This window comes from Chaetodon auriga, chromosome 5 (assembly GCF_051107435.1).
Source record: "Chaetodon auriga isolate fChaAug3 chromosome 5, fChaAug3.hap1, whole genome shotgun sequence".
Classification (NCBI taxonomy): domain Eukaryota; kingdom Metazoa; phylum Chordata; class Actinopteri; order Chaetodontiformes; family Chaetodontidae; genus Chaetodon; species Chaetodon auriga.
Window position 1 is genome coordinate 20,109,524 of NC_135078.1, and position 23,410 is coordinate 20,132,933.

The 23,410-nt window shown below is 43.5% G+C and overlaps 1 protein-coding gene across 2 annotated transcripts in view; it reads right to left on the reverse strand.

The window, feature by feature from the left end:
* LOC143321150 (netrin receptor UNC5C-like) overlaps positions 1-21,064 on the reverse strand; it is a 184,182-nt gene extending 163,118 nt beyond the window's left edge. For both annotated transcript variants that reach the window (XM_076731310.1, XM_076731309.1), the window contains exon 1: positions 20,635-21,064. In XM_076731310.1, the coding sequence (XP_076587425.1) occupies positions 20,635-20,752 (118 nt within the window). In that variant the 5' untranslated portion in view covers positions 20,753-21,064. The remainder of the gene's footprint in view (positions 1-20,634) is intronic.
* Between the last annotated feature and the right edge of the window lie 2,346 nt (positions 21,065-23,410).

The window sequence follows — 23,410 nt, forward strand, 5'->3', positions numbered from 1 at the left end:
ATAGGGCTGGTTCCAGATCGACTTGTCCGCATCTGGACCAAGGTCTGAACTTTGACGAGTCCTGTGATAAACCTTCAAAATCGGGGGCGTAATCACCCAAACTACACTTCCTGGGTTGTATTTAATCCACAATAACTGTAGCAACACACCCACACCACTGCACCTCTTTGCATTTTGAAACACGTTTATTTATAGTCTGAATGCCCACAAAGCTGCGATACAGCTTCTCCATAACCTGCAGTTCATTGTTCTGACCCTAAACTTCACACTAGCCTCGCTGTGGGAGTGTATCTCTCCTGCATACTACATGCTAGAACTTGCATTCAAATTCAATTTTCTTAATGTGCTTTTGCTGCAGTGACAGAGGGAGAAACCTCAACAACCAGGAGACCGAACAGCCCGACGGAGAGAGTCAGGGAGCGGCAGGCAGACAGGTAGACAGACAGAGAAATCGAGTGAGGCAGGAGGAGAGAGCTGCAAAAAAAAAATAAGAGACAGACTCAGCAGAGATCACAGCAAGGTACCCTAATTGAAAAAGGCGAAAGGAGAAAATCATTAAACAAGCCCCACTGGTGTCTCCCTTATTAGATTCCCCTGCTGGTGTCACGCTGCTTAAATTCCCCCTTGTTTCCCCTAACAAACTCTAAACTCTCAGACAATTTGTTAAGGAGAGGGATTATAGAGACTTTCAAGAGGGCTGCGTGCTTGTGTGTATTTATCTGTATGTGTAAATGCACGTCTGCCTAAATGCTTTTTCTTGCTCTCGCAACCTTTCCAAGTTCCAATTTGAAGACACTATATAAATATATTGTGTGTCTGCACAGTGAAATTGAGCATATTCTATTAAGGCTGTTGTTGGCACTAATAAGGCATCATTACTGCCGTGCTTTACAGCTGCTGAAACGAACGTCTCAGGGGGAAATGTCCTTAATATTTAACTCTACAGTGCCACCCCTCTCTGAGCCCAGTGCTTATGTCAATAATTAGATGAAAGCGAAACATTCGACTGAGATTTTGTTTGACAGTTATGAGAAATATTGACTTCTTGAAAAGTCTCTTGAAAACATCTAAGTGAGTGAGAGGGCAACTTAACCTTCTCGCTGTTATTCTTTCTCCGTTGTCAGTATTTCTCCTATTCATTCTCTCGAAGTCTGCGTGTTTCAGTCTTTTCCCTCTCCCTCATCATCAGTATCATAATATTTTCCATCTGCTCTGAGAGATGGAGACATAAAGTGAGCCCGAGCCAGCACGAACAGCTGCAGGCATCTATTCCCATATATTACAGTACGCCTAACCCCCACATATTCCCTTTATGTGGAGCCCATCACTGAGTACACTAGACCCCATTACTCTCATTAGCTTTTACAGCACTTGGCTGGTACAACATTTGCATTTGCGGGGAGTCAAGAGGACGGACTGCTGCTATAGTTTCAGCAAAACGGTCCACATCCCATTTGAAATGCGCTGCTATTTGTTTATGTGGTTTATAGAGAATTATGATGCGTATCTCTCAGTATTAAACCGAATTATGTTGCCATGTTGGTCGATAATTTCCCTGGAGACAGAAAAAAGAAATTCACCTGTCATGATGTGCATGTTTCGAGTCGACAACACAAAACAAATCAAATAAATAAATTAAGGAGCGTGCTGTGAGGTAATTTCCCTGCCTTAAAGTAAGCCTGATGAAAACATTTGCATTAACATCAAAGAGATGCACCAGCCAAATCGCCTCCCAGTGCTTTAACACAATTTGACTTAAAACGTCTTGAAATGAGCTTATTTCAGACAGTTTGACTACATGCGGTAATGACTTGACGAGCCAGTTGTTTGTGTATTCATGGAAGGCAAAAAAGCCTGTCCACAAAACAAGTGACAGAATCAGCCAGGTGGATGGTATAATTCACTCCTTTTCAGTGCAGATGAACTCGTTTCACCTTATTTCAAGGTAATACATCACTTGCTCAGGGGTTTTGTGAAACAGCACTGGACACAATTCTCTCTTTTTTTTTGCAGAGCACCGACAATAGTTACAACTATTATGTTATTATGGACCAACTGTCTCCCAAAAAGTACAAAACCACCAAGCCGAGCTGGAAGGCAGAGGCTTCAAATAAAATTATGTCTCCTACTAGCCTCAATATGTCTGAAACCTGCTGAGGTAGTGCAACAATTTCAGTGCTCTCGCTGCACAGATACAGACACTCAAACCAATCAAGACATGCTGTAATTTCCCGACGTCGCCCACCACATATGCTGACAGGACGATACGTACTGCTGTGACACTTTTAACAAAGGAACGTGTCTAACCAGCTCTATAGCATAGAGTACTGTGTCACTTTATATCTGACCGTCACATCACTTCCCTGTGCATTTTAATTAGCTGCTGCTGAACTACCTTATCCCACCCCAAATATGTCTGCAATGTGCTGATGTATTACAAATTCAGCACTTTGATTTTGCATAAAGCCCTTATCTTTGAACTCAGCTCAATTTTGCATTTCTGTAAGTGCAGCATCTGTGTGTGTACATGCACACATCTTCCCAAAGCTCTCTGAAATGCATTTATAGCAGGTAGTAAGCCGTCTTAAGTGCCACAGAGGTCTGTTTGTGCTATGGTAATGGGCAGAATTTGGACTACAGTGTAGAGTATGTGCACATGTGGGTCTTTTCTACATTAATAAGCAGTGGCCACACCGCTCTCTGCTTGCATGTGTGTGTGAGTGTGCGTGTGACTCTGCATGCATGCACGCACTGCAGGCAAAAGTCCCAGACCGGCTCGACAAGCTTAATACCATTATCAAGATTTACAGCGATGCTCATGTGGGACTTACATCAAAATGGTTGGTGCACAGCACAGACAGAACCCATGTCCCAATTAGAGAGCCTGAGGAACGGCGGTACACGCACAAACACACACACACACACACACACACACACACACACACACACACACACACACACACACACACACAAGGAAACACACAATCCCTTTCTCATACAATCTCTGTGTCTCACTATCTTTCTCTCTCAGACACTTCTGCATATTCACAATCTCTTGGACACACACACACACACACACACACACACACACACACACACACACACACACACGACTCCCCCTGGGGACAGTGCTTCTGGCCTTTGTGGCCGAAGGAGAGAAAATGCTGAAACGGTGGAACCAAAGAAAGAAAGTGAGAACAAGACCGAGAAAGCAAGAAAGAAAGAGACTGGAGCAGCATCCCAAGCAGCTCAAGAGGAAACACAGCTTCAAGCCACAGAATGCTACAAAAGTCGGCTTCGGCTGCAGTTAGTTATTTATATCAGCGGCACATTTTCACTGTGAGCCAATTTTATGACTTGAAAACTGAAATTGTACCAACGTACGGAGCTATTATTCTTTTTTTCTTTTCGAGGAGCATCACTTTCATTTCCAATATTCCAAATAAAAGCAGACATTGAATCCAAACAGACCTATTTGCTTGTTCATAGTTTGGAAAAAGCTACAAACCACTTATTTCCATTTAAAAGACAAAGCCACGACTATTCTAAACGTATAAGTAATCATATTCAGCAAGCAGCTGTTATGCTGTGTGTTCACGTTTGTGTACACCAAAGTGTGCCACAGCCTGCTGCACACATTACAGCATATGCCTGTCCTGAGTGTGTGCGTGCGCGTATGACCATGCATGTGCATTTCCAGAAAACCGGGAAGAGCTTTAATGATAGAGCAGAAAATGCAGACCAAGCATGTCCCTCTGTGAGTCTCGGAGAGACCAATTCAACCGCTGAGCCGGAGATGTGGGGAGCGCTGAAACGTCTGAGTTGCTTCTGAGTCTCTGTTCATTAGAATAAAACTAATAGTAGATGCTCTCAGTGTCATTTCAAACATCTTGATGATTCATTATTGGGTGCCAAAGCATTCTGTAATTCTCCTTTCACAGTGCTTTGGCATGGAAACAAATGACCAATTTCAATATTAAACTCTCATGAATTATTCATGGATGCTTGTAGGGCTTTAGGCATGGAAATTTTAGACAGCATAACCTTGTGTAATATCAAAACAGCTTGTGATGAATGGAAATGCTCAGAGCTCAATGAATTCGTTTGAAGCCTACAGGATAGCACTTCAAAAGTTAATAACATCAGAAGACTTCAGTATTCTTTCAGGTACGTTTATGAAGACTTATTCAACCCTTATTCAGCATCGACGCAGCGCTCAGCAACAGCCCGTGTCACTTGACGTAGCAGGAAAATTACATAACTTGCACACCAAAACCTAAAATTCACACAGCAACTTTTATTTCTAACTTTAAAAGATTCGCCCCTGGCCTGATCTGTGAAATAAAGAATTAAAAGAGACATTTATTCAATAAATGCTCAGTTTGATTTTCAAGAAATCGCTCCAGACTAATTAGTTCTGAAATGCATAGATGAGGAGCAAATTTCACCCTGATGTGCTGAGCACTCCTTCGACTCCAGCGCCAGCTCCAGGATAGAAAACGGCTCTATTTTAGGAATCAGACATGTGAGTGATGCTGCAGACCTTTTTTTTCTAGATCTATATAAGTAGTGCAGATATGAAATGTGACTGATAGCGCTCCTGAAGTTGAACATGCAGCTCTTCCTCTTTTCTCCAGGGTTTGCCTTGTTTTTTTTTTATCTGCTCCTCTCTTCTTCTCACCTTCTTTCAGGAACCCTCTCACCCTCGTTCTCTCATCCTTTCTTTCTCTTGCCAAGTTCTGCCTCTACTCAGCGTCGTCAAACACCTCAGTGACTATTTTCCCCCCAACTGTTCTTCCCTCCACCCTCAGTGTCTTCTACACTCTTCCGCTGAACTATCAAGAAAAAAAAAAAGAAAAATTAGTGACAGAAGCTTAGAAGAAATGTTTCCTGTTTCCGGCCCGCCATACTTTCCCAAGGCTGGCTCCGCACACGCACACACCCAACGCAGAAGACAACAATCAATGTTGGCCAGTCACAGTTCAATAAGCAGACTAAACAATGTTGCTCCATTATTACTGTCTTGTTTAACCAATAGCACAAGAACAACACTGAGAATCAATGCGCTGCCACACGACAATGCGAGTGTGTGTGTGTGTTTGTGTGTGTTTAACATCCAAGGAACAGTGTGTGTGTGCGTGTGTGTGTGTGCATCTGGCTCACTCAATGGAACAGCCAGCAAGAAAAGGTCCTTGATGATTAAATGTCCACTTAAGCAGACCTCTGAGACGTCTGTGTGTGTGTTTGTGTGTCTCTGTGTGTGCATTAACCAATCCTATGTATCTGGCATGGGGGAAACGGTAAATCTGCCGTGATTGATTTTCTACAGGAAAATTGGTTGCTACACTTGGTCTACAGAACCAGAGCCCAATCTGTTTTGTTTCCACAGATTAAAGAGTCCTGCTCAAAGTATTGACCGGAGACAGAGCGGGGGAGCCCTGACCTGAAATGGAACTTTAAAGTTGAGACACTTTTGAACTTAAAGTCTTTTTTCTTAAGTGGTTACTTTGTTTTTCATTAGACCTCCTATCCTATCGAACCGATACTCTTGAAAATCTTTGACATTTCCTGAAGCAGTAATAGCCATTACTACTTCGACTAACATTTACAAGCTCAGAGAGATTCAAAGAAGGCTGGGATCCTGGGATGAAAAACACCAACCCTTTTTGACATTTACTCAATTGAAATCAGTACGGAGACTATACGTTTAATGTTTTACCTCATCAACCTCATTGATTGTTGTAAATATATGCTTCTTCTGAATTTGATGCAGCAACACGCTTCAAAGAAGTTGAGATAGGAGCAACAGAAGTCTGGGAAAGTTGTGAAACCCCTGTTTGTATGAAGGGTATTACTACAGGGGCTCAGGAGGACTGTTGGTAGTAAACAGTTTGTTGGCAAATGACTGCATTCTGTAAGTACGTTTTATGCAGCATCCCAAATATTTTGGAAGCAGGTTTGTATTCCTTGTACTAATTTGGTAATTGAAAAGCTACTTCAACTTGGATGGAATTTTGAATGCAAATGATCTTCATAAAAAAAAAACATCAATAAAGGAGGGCAGTTCAATTAAAGGGTCACTTCAAACAAATTCATAAATAAATTAATAACACATTGTTTTTCCTCACACCTCTACAGAAAGCAGACAGCAGATATAGTTTTGGTTTTATTTGTCTCACTCTAAGCTCACAAACACACGGGTCACTACGAAGTCTGTAACCCTGATGGCACCGGTCTGTCTGAAACTCTGAGGCATTTCGTTATCTTAACTCTGTGCCCTGTAAATAATTCATCGGACACGCCTCCCCTCCTCAGCCCTAAAGACCAAAAGTGATGGAACTAAAAGCTTAAAGGACTTAAACTAAACTCTACAACAGCACAGTGTGGAGGAAACTATTCTGGGAAGGTGAGGACGCTGGTTTTTCCTTCAATCCTGCAACATACAGGAGCCTGTCAGCTGGAGATTAAGTGAAGGGCGACACAACATTTGCTCTTACAGTCTTAAACTCAACAGCGCTGTGCTCTCAATCACTGCTCATTTACAGAAAATAACGATCAATCATGACATTTCTGTTCATGATCACCTTCATAATAGGAAATATTTTGTGGAGTATAACGAGCATCAAGGTGAGCGACTTGCTGCCCGTTGAGCAGCCGCCACTGTCTGTTTCTGTAGCGTTGTTAGCAATGGTCGCTGCAGACGCTACCACAAAGCCACACAAAAATAAACTAAATCTGAACCCAGAACTAACGGACACGTTTGTCATTAGCCGTGAGTTTCTTCATTTTCAGACTAAAAATAAACTTTTGTGAGTTGCAAGTTGACCCAGGGCCAAAACGGCAGCCCTGCCCTCATTTTCTGACAAGACCTCAGCACTGAGCGGAGATAAACAAAAACCCTGGAGGTGCCCAGAGGAAGAAGCAACACAAATAACCACAGCAACAATACAAGGATTTGGAGGAGCTAGAGGGAGCCGTGGGCATTGTCTGGCTTTAGTCAGCTACTTTCTGCTTCTTTTGAAACTGTTCCTTGGGTGTGGATGACATTTCTCAGAACAGAGGAGGGGGAAAAACACTTCAAATGTTTCTGCAAAGTTTTCCTCCTTGTGTCTTTTGTTCAAAGTTTAAATCTCCCTTTCCCCTAGGAAAGAGGGAAGGAAGGAAGAAAGGAGAGAAGGCTCGGACCAAAGCGGAGAAAGATGAGAGGGAGCGCAGAAGAGACGGACCCAAGACAGCGCAAAAGAGAAACAGATATGAGCAGAGTGAGGAGAAAACAGACGGAGGCTCACAGTCGCTTATTTCATGTTCTTTTGATGTGGTGGAATAACCCTGCTGTGACACTGTGACATAAGTGTCGCGTTCATTCATCTGCTCACAGAAAAAGTAACCCCATACACATGATGTCACTGGCACAAGTGCAAAATATATAGCTTACAGAGGGATACTTGCCACACAGTGCATGCTGTGAGGCATACTGCAACAAGCATAGAAAATGCTGGGATTGTGTGTAGCTGGTGCAGTTGAAACTAATTTATTTGAGGGAGATGTCCAGGCATGATGTGGCTCTATAGTCTGCTGGTGAAATACCAAAAGTGGTTATGAAACCCTACAAAGAATGGAGACTTTGACAAAAACTTTGGCAACACTGTCGGCATTATTTAGCAGTTATTTGCCTGCATAAATGTCCTCATCCACAAGCGTCCCAGTTATGATCGAATGTTTTGGAACATTAGCTTAAAGTTCCTCTCAAGACGTTGGTTAAACCCCTGAAAACTCTCCTGTGTTCATCAAAATTACTTATTTTGAAGTTTTTCCATGAAAGAAAAAAAATCCCTTTTTGCCTTCATGTGGTATGTGCAGAGGTCAGCAGTGCCCACCCCGACAGGTGAACTCAAACATCACAATATTTTTTATTTAATGTCTCCATATCAGTAATCTGATGATATTTCAGGGACGACTTTTGATGTTTTCAGAGCATACAAAACCCTTTAGAAAGGGCACTCCACCAATTTCACTCCTACTGTTCAGCTGACTTGTCACGAGTAGTCCGACTCAGCCTCTGAAAACAGTTGTATAATGTCTTGTGTGGCTCTAGAGGGAGCTTTACAAAGTTAGGAAAGACGCCACCCACCATTAAACCAGTCGCTAAACTACCTCTCAAACAGCAGATAGTTTTAGAACTTACTTTTCACAGCAGGAAACAACAACATGTAAGCTCTATCACCATTTATGATAACCAAAATGCAAATGATGTCTAGCTCAATATCAGAATATCAAATACAAATCAATATACATCCCATCTGAAGGCAAACTTCATACCTAAAAATTCACACGTAAGTTTGAATGAATTTACTCCAAACATAATTAGAGGTGTGCATCAAACTGCGAGGATGATGAATTGCTACGACTGCACAGGTGGCTTTTCCCGCTTTTCTCAAACTCCAACCGCCAAAATATCAGATACGGTCCAGGAGAGTGACAGGATGTACCAAACCTGCCAAGAACACAACAGCTACTGCATATGGAGGCACAGAGTCTATCCGCACTTCTACTTTAACTGCCAAGCTAACCATCTAGTGCTGTGTGTGTGTGTGTCTGTGTGTGTCTGTGTGTGTGTCTGCGTGTTGGCCGCCCTGTCTGGAAACCCCCTTGTACGCAAGTGTTCAACAGGGCAGAGACACTTGTCCCTTAGTGTGTGTGTGTGTGTGTTTTCCCCAATATTGGCTGGCCGACTGAGCCACATGTCATTGGACAGTGAGCCAGTTTGTGTGCTGAAGACCGTTACTGCGCCACAACGCCAGCTGTGCCTCGGGGATATGATGATGATGATGATGATGATGGCTCCAGAAAAAAAGAAAAGCAAAGCAACAAAAAGGAAAACAAGCATGTGTTTCTGAGGTGAATGGTGGAGTCCCAAACCCTCTGAAATGCGCTGGGTTACAACCTCAGACGTGCAATGCCTGCGTGTCATTGTGATCTTTTGATGTGCTGGTCGCGTAAAATGAACTTTCCTCACCGCTGGGAGACTCAGGAAGAGACATTTTCTTTGTGAAAAGACAGTTAATCTGCGCCTTTGTTGCGAGCTGAGAATGAAACAGAGTGTGTGTGGGCCTCAGAAATTGCACGAAGACTCTAGAGCCGCAGTAAGTGGTTGCACCCACAAACAAGAAACAATTCCTCGAGCCAAAATATCCAAATACAAAACAGAGCATTTTTCAGGTTGACAAGAAGTGAAATGTTTAAGCAGTAGAAAAGGCTTTCTTTGTAAAATCAACACAGCACTGCAATGAAGCAAATTCTAAACTGATGTAAAAAAAAAAAAAAAGTACTCGCGTGGCGCATCAAGACTTCATTGGATTTTAATCATCAGCAGCGGGCGTCGACATCATCCAAAGCAGCACTTACTCGATTAAAAACAAATGAGGAAAAACTGACCAGCTTACTTCTCAAAGACATACAAGTTCAATTAACACGCGCAAGAAATAGTGCAATGATATAAACACCTAACTGATGTTTACCCAGCCCAAAATAAAATAAAATCCATTCATTAGAGCTAAACGATGGTGGGAAAACACCCTCCCGATTAAAAGCAGCTCTGCTCCAGACAGGATAAAACAATGTTCCTCATTACTGACTAAGTTGTTTACAACATCAAACTAGCACTGTAAATTATTCGGGACAGCTCGGCTAAGATCAGGACACAGTTCCAGTTGTTTTCTTACTTTCCCTGTGTTACCCACTGAAGGACGGAGAATAATAAACACAGATATCATGTGAAAGAGGGAAATGTCGGTTTCTTGCATATTTGAGGTGCAATCCAGCTCTTCCTTCGTCTCGGGAACTTTTTGTGCTGTGCCATTAGAACTTTTCTCAGATCAAGCATGCGAGTGTGCCCGAGACTTTCATGTAAAATTGCATCTCGATTTCATCAGCTGTCAGATCACAGCAGGGAGCGCCAATCCCCATCCTCCCAAAACACAGATAATGATGCGATACCTCAACATTTCATGAACAATGTGTCAGAAGCCGTCGCGTCCTTGATTCAAACCGGTGTTGATCTTTTTAAAGGATGTGTAATGATCAAAATAATGCTTGGAGTGGGGGAGGTTAAATCCCTGACCGAATCAATGAGACATTAAATGAGCTTTAAAATGCGTGTGTTTTACTGGACGGATTTCGAATGGAGTACTGAAGTTTGAACAAGTCTGTCGAAGGAAAACAGCTGAATATGTGTCTTTAATGAAGAGAACACTGGTGTCGTTACATCATCCCTTCATCCTGTCATGTTCATCCACTGATCTAGTATCTGAAAGCCGATCCTTCCTATAAATAATGGCATCGCAGAGGTAAAATCCAGTGATTCTGTGCTTTGAGCAGAAAGACCATCAAAATAAAACTTCACAGTGACGGACTGTCATATCAAAGGCTCCACTGAATTCAAATGACCTCCTACAAGAAATCTCATAACGACCTGTGAACTCTGTTTTAAGTGCAAAGCAACAGTGAAATTCAAGACTGCTACCACTACTGTACCTGCCGTGACCTGAAGTCTTAAAGAACTCATTGGGGATGGAAATACAAAATACCTCAAGCAGCGGGAGCAAGAAAGAGAGTGAAAGAGAGAGGTTTTTAGGGTCAATCCAAAGTTTTTTTTTATAATAAACATCAGTAAAATGTAGTAAGACAATACAGCCGGGAGAGCCAGAGGGCTCGAAGCAGCACAGCTAACAAGGTAGCACACACACACACAAGTCACATGTACTCGAACACACACAAAGTCTGTGTGGGAGAGAATCAATGAAAACAAAGCATAGCTGAAACGTGCTATAAACAACAGCACGAAACAAGGCAGCGGGTCTGTACTTTTATAGCCGCGCTGCTGAGTCACAACGTCGAGCACCCACAGTAAAATGTGACTTTCTCTCCGAGGCTGCTGTCAGAGAGAAGACCTTCAATCTTTCAATCAGTCAAAACAACTTTAAAGCCTTAATGCTTTCACCTCGTCATCACCCCATTTAATTTAAGCCTCTCTGGAAACGGTCTTTTTCAAAAAGTAATATCTGATTATCTCCACCAGCAGCTGACTCAGTGCTTATTAAAGCTGGTGGCAAACAGTCGACCCTCTGGGTTTCTGAAGGCACTGAACAAAGGCTCTTAGTGCCTTAACTGATACATCAACAAATGAAACTTTGCCACAAACAAAAAATGAAATATTCATTTTAATCTGATCTTAATCCAAACCGACTTTAGTCTGTCAAATACGAACATAAATAAATATGAAAAATCTCATTTGCATCCATAATGCATTTGTTTTATTGCGCGCTTTCATTATTTATGTCTATCCAGATGATCTGTTTGTCACATGACGGAGCTCGTTTCGGAAGTGAAGGTGCCAAAGTCTGTGTACATTCCCCCTCAATATGATGCCCACACCAGAGTGAATTGTCATGTTTTTATTCATACTGCACTTTCCTCATTTCACTCAATATTAAAGCGGTGATTTCCCTATAGGAAAGTGTGCATAACAACCACTGTACACCAAACAAAGACATTCAAGAATCTGCAATAAAACTCAAGGTATGAAGTGCACACCATCATAAGTTGAAAGAGAACCTGCGGGAAAACGGTGTCCAACACAGGCAACAAGTGATGAATAAATTCACTTTCTCTTTTAATACAGAAACTTTCAAACCAAAACCCGCAGACAATAAGCTGATACATTTTTCATCAAGCAAAAAAAATACTTTTATACAACTGGTACCCTTCGTACAGTGTAGCACCGAAAAAACTTTCGGAGTTCCCCGACTGACTCCTCGACCGGGGCAAGCCAACTTTTCTGTTTGAACATCAAACCACGTAACGGTGTTTTCAGTCCACGAGTGGCTCTACTCATGGAGCACAGTAAACCTAGACTGTACAGTGTTAACAGTTCTGTTCTAGCACTTGGCCTTGGGCAGTGCGAGAAGCAGCTACATTGTCCTTTTGTACAGGAGTGTAATAATGGGGCTTCTGTATGTCTTTCTCAATAACTGACACACACGGTGAATACCAGCGTTGCGTGCCATGAGCTCAACTCACGGCTCACTGTCTTCTTAGATTTGTGGATTTTCTGTGTTGACGTGATCATCTTCTGTCCTCATTAATCTAACAGTCATTTAGAATTTTTAGATGAAGTCTGCTTCCCATAGCCTCTGACCTCTAGAGACCGTTAACCTGACCATAACTCCTGTTATAACCTAACAGTTTTCAAAGTGAGGGTGACACAAACACCAAAGCCCCCTTAGGACTGGAAATTCAAGTGGAGTGAAATTATTCAGTCATCCCATTTTCACTGCTGAGTTTCATCAAATCATCAGAGTTTGATTAATGACTAACCCCACAGTCTTCTCTATCTCGCTCCCCTGCTTGATATCCCTGTATCCAAGTCACCGTATCTCTCTCCCTCCCACTCACTCTGCCTTTTTCTGATTCGCTGCCTCTCTCTTTCACCCCTATATGATCACTTTTTTTCTTTCCCGGAGAACAAAAGATTTCAGGAAGCAAGCTTTTTACAGTGGAGAGTCATTACTCTCTCTCCTCTCTCCACCTGCAGCGCCTTCCTACCTGTGCTCCTCTGGGGAAGTAAAAAAAAAAAAAAAAGGAAAAAAGAAAGAGCGGCGTGTGCATGGAAAACTCTGGAAAAATAACAATGTGATATTTCATCCACACACATACAATGGACACACAAACATGCCTCCTCAGCAAAGTGGTGCCCATATTCATTAGCCACTTAGAACGTGGTGTTCATATGAATCAAAGCAAACTGCTTACACGTAATGTTGTCATCCGCAGAGTAAAATATACCAGGTTCCTTATTACAGCCAATGTGAAGCCAAACTAAGTCAACAGACTGGCTACAGAGTGTGTGTGTGTGTCTGTGTGTGTGTGTGTGTGTGTGTGTGTGTGTGTGTGTGTGTACGCGCACATTTGTACCAATCCTACACAATAACTGACAATCACCACCTGAATTGCAGGTTTCTGTCATTTTTCTCCATTCTTGCACGACTCTGTGTGTGTGTGTGTGTGTGTGTGTGTGTGTGTGTGTGTGTGTGTGTGTGTGTGTGTTCATGTATGTGTGTTGCTTCCTTGTTTTTTCTAAGCCTACATGGGGTGCAGTACTGTAAATTACATCATGTCTACAGCAGGAGAACAGGCAACTAGAAACCTTTTTACAACACATGCTAAATCCCATTTTTCACGGCATCCTACAGAATTACAATGTACTCTTTCAAGACAGGCATGAGTCATGTGTGTGTGCGTGCACACACGTGCAAAGTGCAGACGTAAGCCTAGGAGGTAAAAAGTTACAGTGGTGATTATAGTAATTATGGTTTCAGGTTTTGCATATTCCTTCAGATGGACCACTAGATTAGCAGACAGTTTTGGCACCGAGAGAGAGAGAGGGGGAAGAAAAGAGTTACTGTTGGGGGTGAGAGAGGGAGGGAAAGAGGGGTTTGGAGTGAGGGAGCAAGAAAGAGTGGGAGAAAGAGAGCGGGGAAAGAAAAGAGTTACTGTTAGGGGTGAGGGAGGAGGGATGGAGGGACGGAGGGGTTGAGAGAGAGAGAGAGGATGGCTAAGAAGAGGAGGATGTGGAAAGGAGAGAGGGAGAGGAAAAGAGTTGCAGAGGAAGAGAGAATGTAGTGGCGACAGATACGAAGAAGAGAAAGACTAATCCTTCAGGCAGCTTCCCAACGCCGCTCAGTCTGCTTGCTCACTCTGTCCTCCTCTTCCTCCTCTCCCCAATCCCCTCTCCACACTCAACCAGGAGCTGAATGGGCTTTTACAGTGCAGCTTTGTTTCCTATCAAAAAGGAGCGTGAATGTCAAATTCTCTGCACACACAAAAAAAAACACCTTCCCCTTTTGTCCTTTTTCTTCTTCTCTCTCTCTCGCTTCATTCTCTTTCACTCTGTCACCATTTCTCAGCTCCCCTTATGTTACTGCTCTTAACCTTATCCCTCTTGCATTTATTCTCCTTCAATAGCCACAACAACAAGCTTTCAGTGGAAACAAAAAAGGACCCGAGTGCCAGCCTCATGGACCCCCTGTTGCGGCACGTCGTCTTTTCTCAATGGCGGCTTAATTACATATTCATGGTGACACAAATAAGACTCTATTGCTCCAACACACAAACACAGCACTCAGCCAAAGCACCCAGCACCCATCTGCCAGTCGTGTGTCTGCACTCAAGGAATTGTTCTCTCCAACAGAGCACACGTATGTAGAAATGTGTCTTCTTTGTGAGTCTTTTGCATTTGTGTGTGTTGAAGTGTGCGACACGTGGGCAGTGCTGCAGCTCTCCAGGTTCAGCGCTGAAGAAATCTGCGACATTACTGTGAAAAAGTGATACATACATGCCCCCAATCTGCAGCCTGTCTTGAATACGAGCGCCATGAGCGAAAAATCTGGGGACGCAGCAGATTGGTACTTTGGCATGAATCCAAACAAAGTGTCAGAGGCAGACACGGGAAGGGACAGGGGGATTAAGCCGAAGAGGCAGAAGTTGGTTTCTTCGCACACATGGAAAGAAAAAAAAAAGCGTCTCCGATAATCGCCTGTCTCCAATAAGCGCAGTGTGCTGCACATTGTTCTTGAAGCAAGTGAACCAGCCCCGGCTATTTACTGGAGGTTTTACGGTATCAAATAAAAAGAATATATAGACCATGAAAGGCCTAAGCTGCCGGCTGTGGATAGAAACAAGACCTTAAAACAAAGAGATACAGGGCGAGATTTCAATGGAGAGCAGCTGGCATGGTGTGGAGCTCCATTTCTCTACCCGTCTCCTTCCTTCTTTCCTTCCCTTTTTCCATCCATCTATCTGTAGACAAACTCCCTCCCTCCCTTCCTCCGGCTGACTGATGAGTTTCCACCATGTTTCTGTGACCAACCACACACAAACACATAATGCCCCGCTGCTTGTGGGCCCCGTCCAGAAGCACAACAATATGTCCACTGTTTGGGCCACACTCTAATTAAACAGTGTAAATCTAACTAGAGAATGGGACGGGGTGGTGAGAGACAGAAGCAGAGGAAGAGAATAATAAAAAGGGAGCTAAAAGTGAGAGAGGCAAACAGAATGTCAGAGGTAGCAGATGGGAATGAGAGCAAGCAGGACAGAGAGAATGAGAGATGGAGTCAGTGAGAAATGGGGACAAATGACAGGAAAGAGGAATTGAGACGATGGACAACAGCACAGAAATCTGTGGCCTGGCACTCGGTGGCATCGATTCACTGAGCCCAACTGTTTATTATGGGAATCAAAGACGCCCAGTTTCTCTCTGCAGCAGGCTGCAAAAAATGACAACAAGAGCAGTCATGTTAGATTTAGCTTGACCAAAATTCTTTGGGAAAGACTCTAATGGCAAAGACTTTTGAGCTGTTCCATGACCGAGTGCTGTTTTACCATTACCATCCCATGAGCCCACTTACTACAATATTCCACCGCGTTTGAAAGTGTGCTTCATCATGCAGTGTAGTTTAAGAGTATAACTTTAAAGATAATGAAGCAAGTGTACATCTAAATGTGTGATTAAAGACACTAAAAGGCGTCGCATTTTTTGCAGCGCAGGACTGCATGAGACCAGTGGGAGCTATATAGTAGGCCATTGATTGGGAACAAACAGCGTTGTCTCAGAACAGTTGCCCCACACACAGACACACACGCAGGCACATACACAACTAACTAAAACAAAAAGCCTGGAAATGAGAGCCCCAAATGAGGCCTTAGGTTTCGCAGGCCATGAAAAATTCATAATTCCAGATCTTTACATGAAACTCTAGAAGGAATTAGGCCCAACAGCAGGAGACGCTGGGAATCAGTTTCAGAACATTTAGCTTCTCCTCTCTCTTTTTCCTCTCTTCTCCAGCTCGAGCCTGTCTCTCTAGCAAACAGGCACGCTCACACACACACACACACACACACACACACACACACACACACACACACACACACACACGCACACACACACACACACACACACACACACAGTCTAACACACATGCACAGAGGGACGCATTCTTATGTTCCATCCTGGGTTTTCCCCTGCGGAGAGTGAGAGATAGTAAATGGTGCGAGGGGTGTGACGCAGTTTGTCGACACAGCCGTTTGAAAGAAACATTTGCACCTTCAAAACCGGATTTCATCTCTGCTTTCCGCAAAGAAAAACCTGTCTGCAAAGTTCTCCGTCGCTGCACAAACAACCCACCTTCAGGGCTTCTGATTCCTGAAATACGCCGACCTGTAACAGTAAACCATACATGAAATGCAGAGAAATGCAGGTGGACCGAAAGTTCAGCATATTCGCAGTCCAACATCAAATCTACTGAGTGAATGGATGAACATGTAAGGCCACAGGCACAGGGGAAAAAAAAAAAAAAAGGTCAGTAATCCATTCAGCAGCAAACGGAGGATGCAGACTGAAAGGACAGAGATAGAGAAAAGGTGGGTGGAAAAGTGTCTCATCACTGCTAACACTTAAAGTAAGAGTCTATGAAATGTTCGCATGAGTAAGCAAGGATTTAAAAAAAAAAAAAAAAAAGCAGAAGAAGAAGGCAGAGAGGGTGAGGGAAATCTGCCATCACTAGGCTGCTGCTAGCAGCAGGAGAGTCCTCTATACAAAACAGCCCCAGACACGGTCAAAGACTTCCTTTCACACACTCCTGTGAACGCTGCTCCGAGCACACACACGCGCACACATTAGCACACTCACATACACACATGCGGAGATTGCAGACAGAATGCAGCATTGTTTGACCACAGAAATATCTTGCTGTGTGTGTGTGTTCTGTGTGTGAGTGCGCGTGTGTGTGTGTGGCAGTCAGTCAGCTTGTCAAGTCCTAGTGGAGTGATCAAAGCTGGTACAAACCACCCAGAGAGATCTCTCCCTTCCTCATCCATTCATCCTTTTTCCCTCTCTCCCTCTCCCCCTCTCTCGCTCTGATACAGAAAAAGCATCAAATTTACCACATAAAACCTGCTCGGCCAATCGCATTGCGATGGCTGGAGTAGCACAGCCAATCAAATTGGCCTACTTAGTTCCAATAACTCCCAGCTGTCCCCCTACAAGCACTGAACCCTTGATGGCTGCAGTGCACCATGGGACAAGATCAGAGCATAATGGGAGACAGCATGGGAGCTCTGGCAATATCATAATGCCAAGCGTGCACACGCATACACACACATGCAACGAAAACACCATGTGAGCTCTGCTGGAGCACCAGTATGATGCCAAGCTGACACACACATGTATAAAATCACACAATCTCCCACATATAGACATTCTGGTGCAAACACACACACACACACACACACACACACACACACCACAGGAGTTCTCTGAGAACATCCCTAAGCTGCCAAGTTCATGAACACACAAACACACACACACCCTCATGTGAGCACTTTCAGCACATCTTTACACCTCTGCAACACTGGGTTCACACATACACACACACCTACACACCCACCTGCACGGACACACAAACTTGAAAACAAAGGCACGGCCCCACATATTCATTTCAAGCTGCGCTCCTTTAAAATCAACTACCTCGTTCAAGGATACATATTTACTCAAAGTGAGAACTCTCCAGGAATAAATGTGTGCATTAAATTTTAAAACAGTGTTTCACAGCCGAAACACAACATACCACAGAAAAATCAACATCTGTAACCAGAACCCTGCAGCTGAACTGCACAGTCTAAAATAACTGGGGCTGCAGGAGCAGACACACACCGAATGTTTAAGACTAACACCATATAGCAGCTGAATTACAGAACCTGGCCATACCGCTGCTTAGTCATCATAATAAACAAGGGGACTTTTCAGACCTTGCAGAGTGATCTTGACACCCATTCATTCCAGATCAAATGTAAGGAGGCTTGGCTAATGGCTTTTGAATAGGCCGAGAGGCTCGAGGGTGGGGCTTAGCTGGACGGCTGACACATGCACTCAAAGTGGCATGAGAGGATCTCAACTAACACTCTCCTCTCATTGTATGCGCACATGTCTGTGTGCGCACAAGACTTTTCCATAGCCTAACACAGTTTCTATAGCTCTGCACAGCTAAGAGAAAACATGTCTACATGCCAGTTTAAATGAGTAAGTGCTAAGAAGAAGGTTCAGAATTAAAAGCTTAGGAGAGACCTGGATGTAAAGTAGAATGACTTGGATTGAAATCATTCTGTGTGGGATGAGTGTATTCAAATTGGATTTAAAAAAATAAAATAAAATAAACATTGAAAAAAATCGGACTATTTCAGGGTTCTCATCATTCGTCATTATTAGATTTGAATCCTCAGCAGTGCCAGCATCATTTCCATAAACACCATCATCCTGAACATCATTAGTCATGACCTCAAAAACAAACTCTGCTATTAAAACTTACCAAACCACATATTCCACAGTGGAGTTAAACTGCAGGCAACAACTGGCAACTGACAATCAATTATGCATGAGCACAACTAAATAGCAGAATAATTTGGTTAAAGCAGCTATTTGTGTTCAAATTCTAAGACAAAATGCATGTGGAAAACACTGACTTTGTAATTTGGAGGAAGAATTCTACCTGAATGGACTGGGGACTGAATCCAGCACTGATGCACTGAGAGGATCAGCTATGTACACACACTTAGGTCAATGTGTTTGTGTGCTCTGCCTCATTCAGTAGAAAAAGTAATGGAATGACTCCGCACACACACACAATGAACTAACTTCAGAGACGCAAGTCAAGCTGTTTGGAGCGGAGAAATAACAGACAGGAACATAACAGATAAGGCCAAACTAGGAGAGGAGAATCAGAGAAATATAACAGGTGAGTGCAAAGATTGGGGAGTTTTATCTGCCTGAAAAGCACCAACAGTTTTAGTTTCCAATTATCAGATTTCTCAAGCAAAGTCAAATTGAGCCGCATGTTGGTGGCAAGGTGCAATTTATCAGAGGTGGGTGAAAGCCTACTCAGATCGTGTCCCTAAATTGCAATGTATTGATTTAACAGTAAACCAATAGAGAGCGGTCATAATGAATATCGGTGGGTGTTGCTAAAATGTTGTTCCCCAGGGCAACGAGAGAAAGGTGGCAGCAACATCATGTCCAATTACTGCCCAAATTCAGCACAAAAACCTGAGGCCAATCAGTAACGTCGATACCAATTTACTGACTACATTCTGCTGTGGACTCGGTGAGTTACTGTATCCTTTAAGAGGCTTTCAAGTGGAATATAAGATGTATAATGGAGGGTCAAGATTACAGCAACACTGCATCCTGATGGGATATTCGAATATCATACTTATAGACCATGAAAGGGGATTAAATCCACCATAAGGGGCCATGATAAGGTCAAACTTCCACGGTTCCTCAAGCCAAACAGGAAAAATGTGGTGAATTAAGCGGCTTGGTAAAACAACTGAGGGGTTGGACACTTTTGGAAGAACATTAAGGAGGCACAAGTTCTCCCCGAGAAGGTCACCAAGAGTGTTAAAGAGAGCAGAGGAAGCTGCCGTCTTTCACTTCAGCATTTCAGAGGAGCAGAGCATCACAGTGCGAACGAAGAGCTCTTAAATACAAAGAAAATGAAAGAAGTGGAGCTACTTATTCATCTGATGACCTGCAACAAACACCAGCTGCCGTGTGGCTGCGTGTCACTCTTCAGAAATACCACTTTAATATTCCTCAACACAGCATTTATCATTTTAGCAGCCCGGTATTTTATATATTCATGTGTAGTCATGTATGAAGAGCTCTCTTTGGATTCTCTCATAGGCGAGTTGATGATATTCTGGCATTTCATCTTCAAGCGCAACCAAGAGCTTTGCAGCATATTCCCCGCGTGGGGACTCCACGTTTTGCTGTGGGATTTGTATAATTGCCTTCATGCCTCTGCAGGCTGTGAATGTTTGTGACTTCTGATCAATATTCCAATCGAAGCAATGGAGCGTCGCCTCTATATTGCGAGGCGCTCTGCAATAAGACATTAGTCGCCTAATCGTGGACTCCCAAATCCTGCCCTTCACAGTTTTCACCTGAATTTAACTGCAACCTCGGACTTGTTTTACCCAGTTCTGACTGAAACTGGTCAAAAATCACTGCAATATTCAGATCCGACAGAGACCTCAAGTCCCCCCGTGTGTTCCTCCGGAGTTTTGCAGTCACAGTCGTATTTATCTGGTTCTCAAATGCGAGCCGAGACCACGTTTTCTCTCATATTAGTCTGATTTCTTTTTTAATTAACCGCATGTTTTTTTCGTTCTTCCTAAATTAATTAGCCTAATTGTCGTTTCTCGCACGGCAACGTGACCCGCGAGTTTTGCCTCTCAGTTTGTGCAGCACACTTAAGAGCAGGCAAAGAAATGCGCAGATGTATGTGGTTTACACCTGAAGACACTGCCCGCAAACCATCCATTCACCAGCAGCCGCAGGAGTTTAATGGAAATGTGGCAAAAATAACAAAAAAACAAACAAAAAAAAAAAGTAAAGCAGCAGCTACTTCTGCCTCCCCGGCTGCTAACAGACACGCCGTCGCATCTCGCCTCTGAATCCCGCTTTGAAACAGTTAAGGTGTATTAAAAAGACGTGAAAGAAGACGCGCTCTCCACACTTACCCTGGGCGACTCCTCGGTGTACGAGCACCAGGAGAACCAGGATCCCCGGCGTGGCGCACATCCTCACCAAGCTGCCAACCCCGCGTCCTATTCCACTTGTCTGTCCACTTTTGCCCATTACAAGCAACGCGTAAAACGCATAAACACACAAAACTCCTCGGTCCACGGCGGGGGATATGAGAACCCCCACCCCTCCACCACAGGGTCTGCTGATGAATCAAACAGGAGTTCAAAAAGCAAAAGGTGGGGTATTGCCTCTAGTTCCCGATGTCTGAGTCCGTGTCAGAAGGCGCAGGTCGGGCTGAGAGAAGACAGAGGTGGTGGAAATATCAACGGGGTCCCTTCACTCGTGTCAGCGGCACTGCTGCCTCGCCACTGAGCTCTGCTCCTCTCTCCGTGCGCTCTCTCCTTCTCCACTCTCTCCGTTTACGCAGAGAGAGAGAGATGCCACCGCCCTCTGGCTACCAGACTACTCTCTCTGTTTCTCCCTTTCTGCTTTCCTCTTCTACTCGTTTCGTCCTCTAGTAACATAAAAAAAAAAAAAACAGATTAAAAATAAAATCTCAAATCCTCAATATCCACAGGGATATTTTTTTTTTATTTGTTTGACACATTCAGGATGAAGTCCATTATTTCTGTCTGCTCATTCCTTCTATCATATTAAAGGCTTAAATAACCTTATCATATTTTCTTGCAGTGACTTTTAGAGCTCCAGAAACACATTTTATTTCTTCTTTTCTGTTATTTTTTTTTATCTTCCGGAGCATATCTATGACTTGGACTTGGACTGTCATGTGTTTGCTTTTTAATCCATTGTATGGATCTACTGCTTGCGCGTGTGCCAGCGTGTGCGTGCCTGTAATTGCTGCCGGTGTGGAACAAACCTGGGAGCCACGTTTCCCCAGAGCACACCGACTGATGTCTGCCCCCTGACGGCCACGTCCGCTGGATGTGCCGTGAAAGGTAAATCTGAACAAGTTGATCCACTTTACTGCAGCCAAATTACACTTCTGTCAGAACGAAATGATGTAAGCTTGCGTAAGTGGGTTATGAAGGATTAACTCTAATTGATTCAGTTTATCTTGGTGATTGTATGCAGTGACCTATATATAATGTTAATCAAATGGGGGTCACTCGCCCTTACTGGATTACTGGGAAAAGGTGATAACGTAAGAGACATGAACACAGCAAATTGTTCAGATTTAGGAGTGAATGTCTGACAAAAGCAAATATGAAAGACTGCTCATTTTACAGAGACCTCATTCACTGCAACCACAATTTAGTAACAGTGGCTACAAAATAATGATGTTTCTAGGAAAAAGAAAAATCATATCAAAGCCACATCCTCTTGATCACATGATGACTGCTGGCTTGGTTTAATGCCACAATCCTGCATTCTAAATCTAAATGTATGTTTGTACTGACTTCAAACTTTGCAAAAGTACAATTATCGCTATGCATGGCCACACTGTCACCTTGAAATACCTGACTACTCAAGAAAAACATTAAAGCGGTTGATGAATTAACTCCAAACAAGCTCAACGCGTATTTGTATGTGTGTTTGCAGCACACACACTCTTCCAACCAACATAACTCTCAACAGTGTTGCTGCGCAGTCATTTGAGCAGCACAGCCCGGATCATGCATTGTAAATGGCAATAGTAAAATATGTGCTTGGTGCCATTTGTCACCACAGCAGCCCCACAGTTCAGTGACTACCACTGGAAGTAGCTGCTACCCGCAGGGACCTGTAAAAGCCTTTTTATTCTGCCACTTTATTGGGAATGGGAAAGCAATAAGTTACACAAGAAACATATGGCACACTTGGATATGGATCAGCACTTACACTAGCAACAGTCAATGGCAATGGGATTTTCACAGTTCCATGTGGTAGTATAACACATATATACTTTATATAAACTGCCGGTGACTTAAATGTAATATTTAAGTAGTGCATTACATGACAGATCAGGCAAATCATTTCAAAATTTTAACTTTTTTTTTTGTTCATTTCATTGGAACTACTTTCTGCCAGATGTCTTTTAGGACAGAGTCTCAGTGGGAAACAGTGTGAGCTGGTCCACATCTTTCATCTAAGCTGAAGTATTTCAACAGCTGTTAGAGGGATTGCTACGAAATTTTGACCATTTATGTTCCCCAGAGGAAGACCACTACTGACTTTGGTGATCTCCTGACTTTTCCTCTAGCGCCACCATGAGGTTGATCAATAACGATTGGATAGATTGCCAAGATATTTGGTACAGACACTCCTCATGATGAACTGTAATCACTGTGGTGATCCCATATCTTTTCATCTAGCATCATCACTGGGTTAAATCTTTAAAGCTGCAGTAGATAAGATGGAGAAGAGAGCAGACTTAGCCTGAAAATTTGAACCAACACAAGTTCCTCATCACTCCCCCTCCCTCTCCGCTGCACTCATGCCCTGCCTCCAAGCCCCTCCTCCCTGCGGTGTCTGCGCAGCTGCCGTGACAACCAGTAACGTTAGCCTTAGCATCAGAAACAAGCTAACTCTGCCCAGCCGCTACATCACAGTCGCTAACATACTGTACACTCTGTGGCGTGTTACTGTAACAATCACCATATTAGCGTTCTGGTTATTTGTTGTCTTAGCCGTACATGCTGTTGTTGGCAGTGGCGGTTTGGGCAGTTTCACCTTTGCGGGTGGCTGTTGCTCCGCCATAGCTTCCACTCACCTCCTGACACCGCTCACTGAGCTGTTTGACTGAGCGGCAGCCGGCAGCATGAGCGGAGG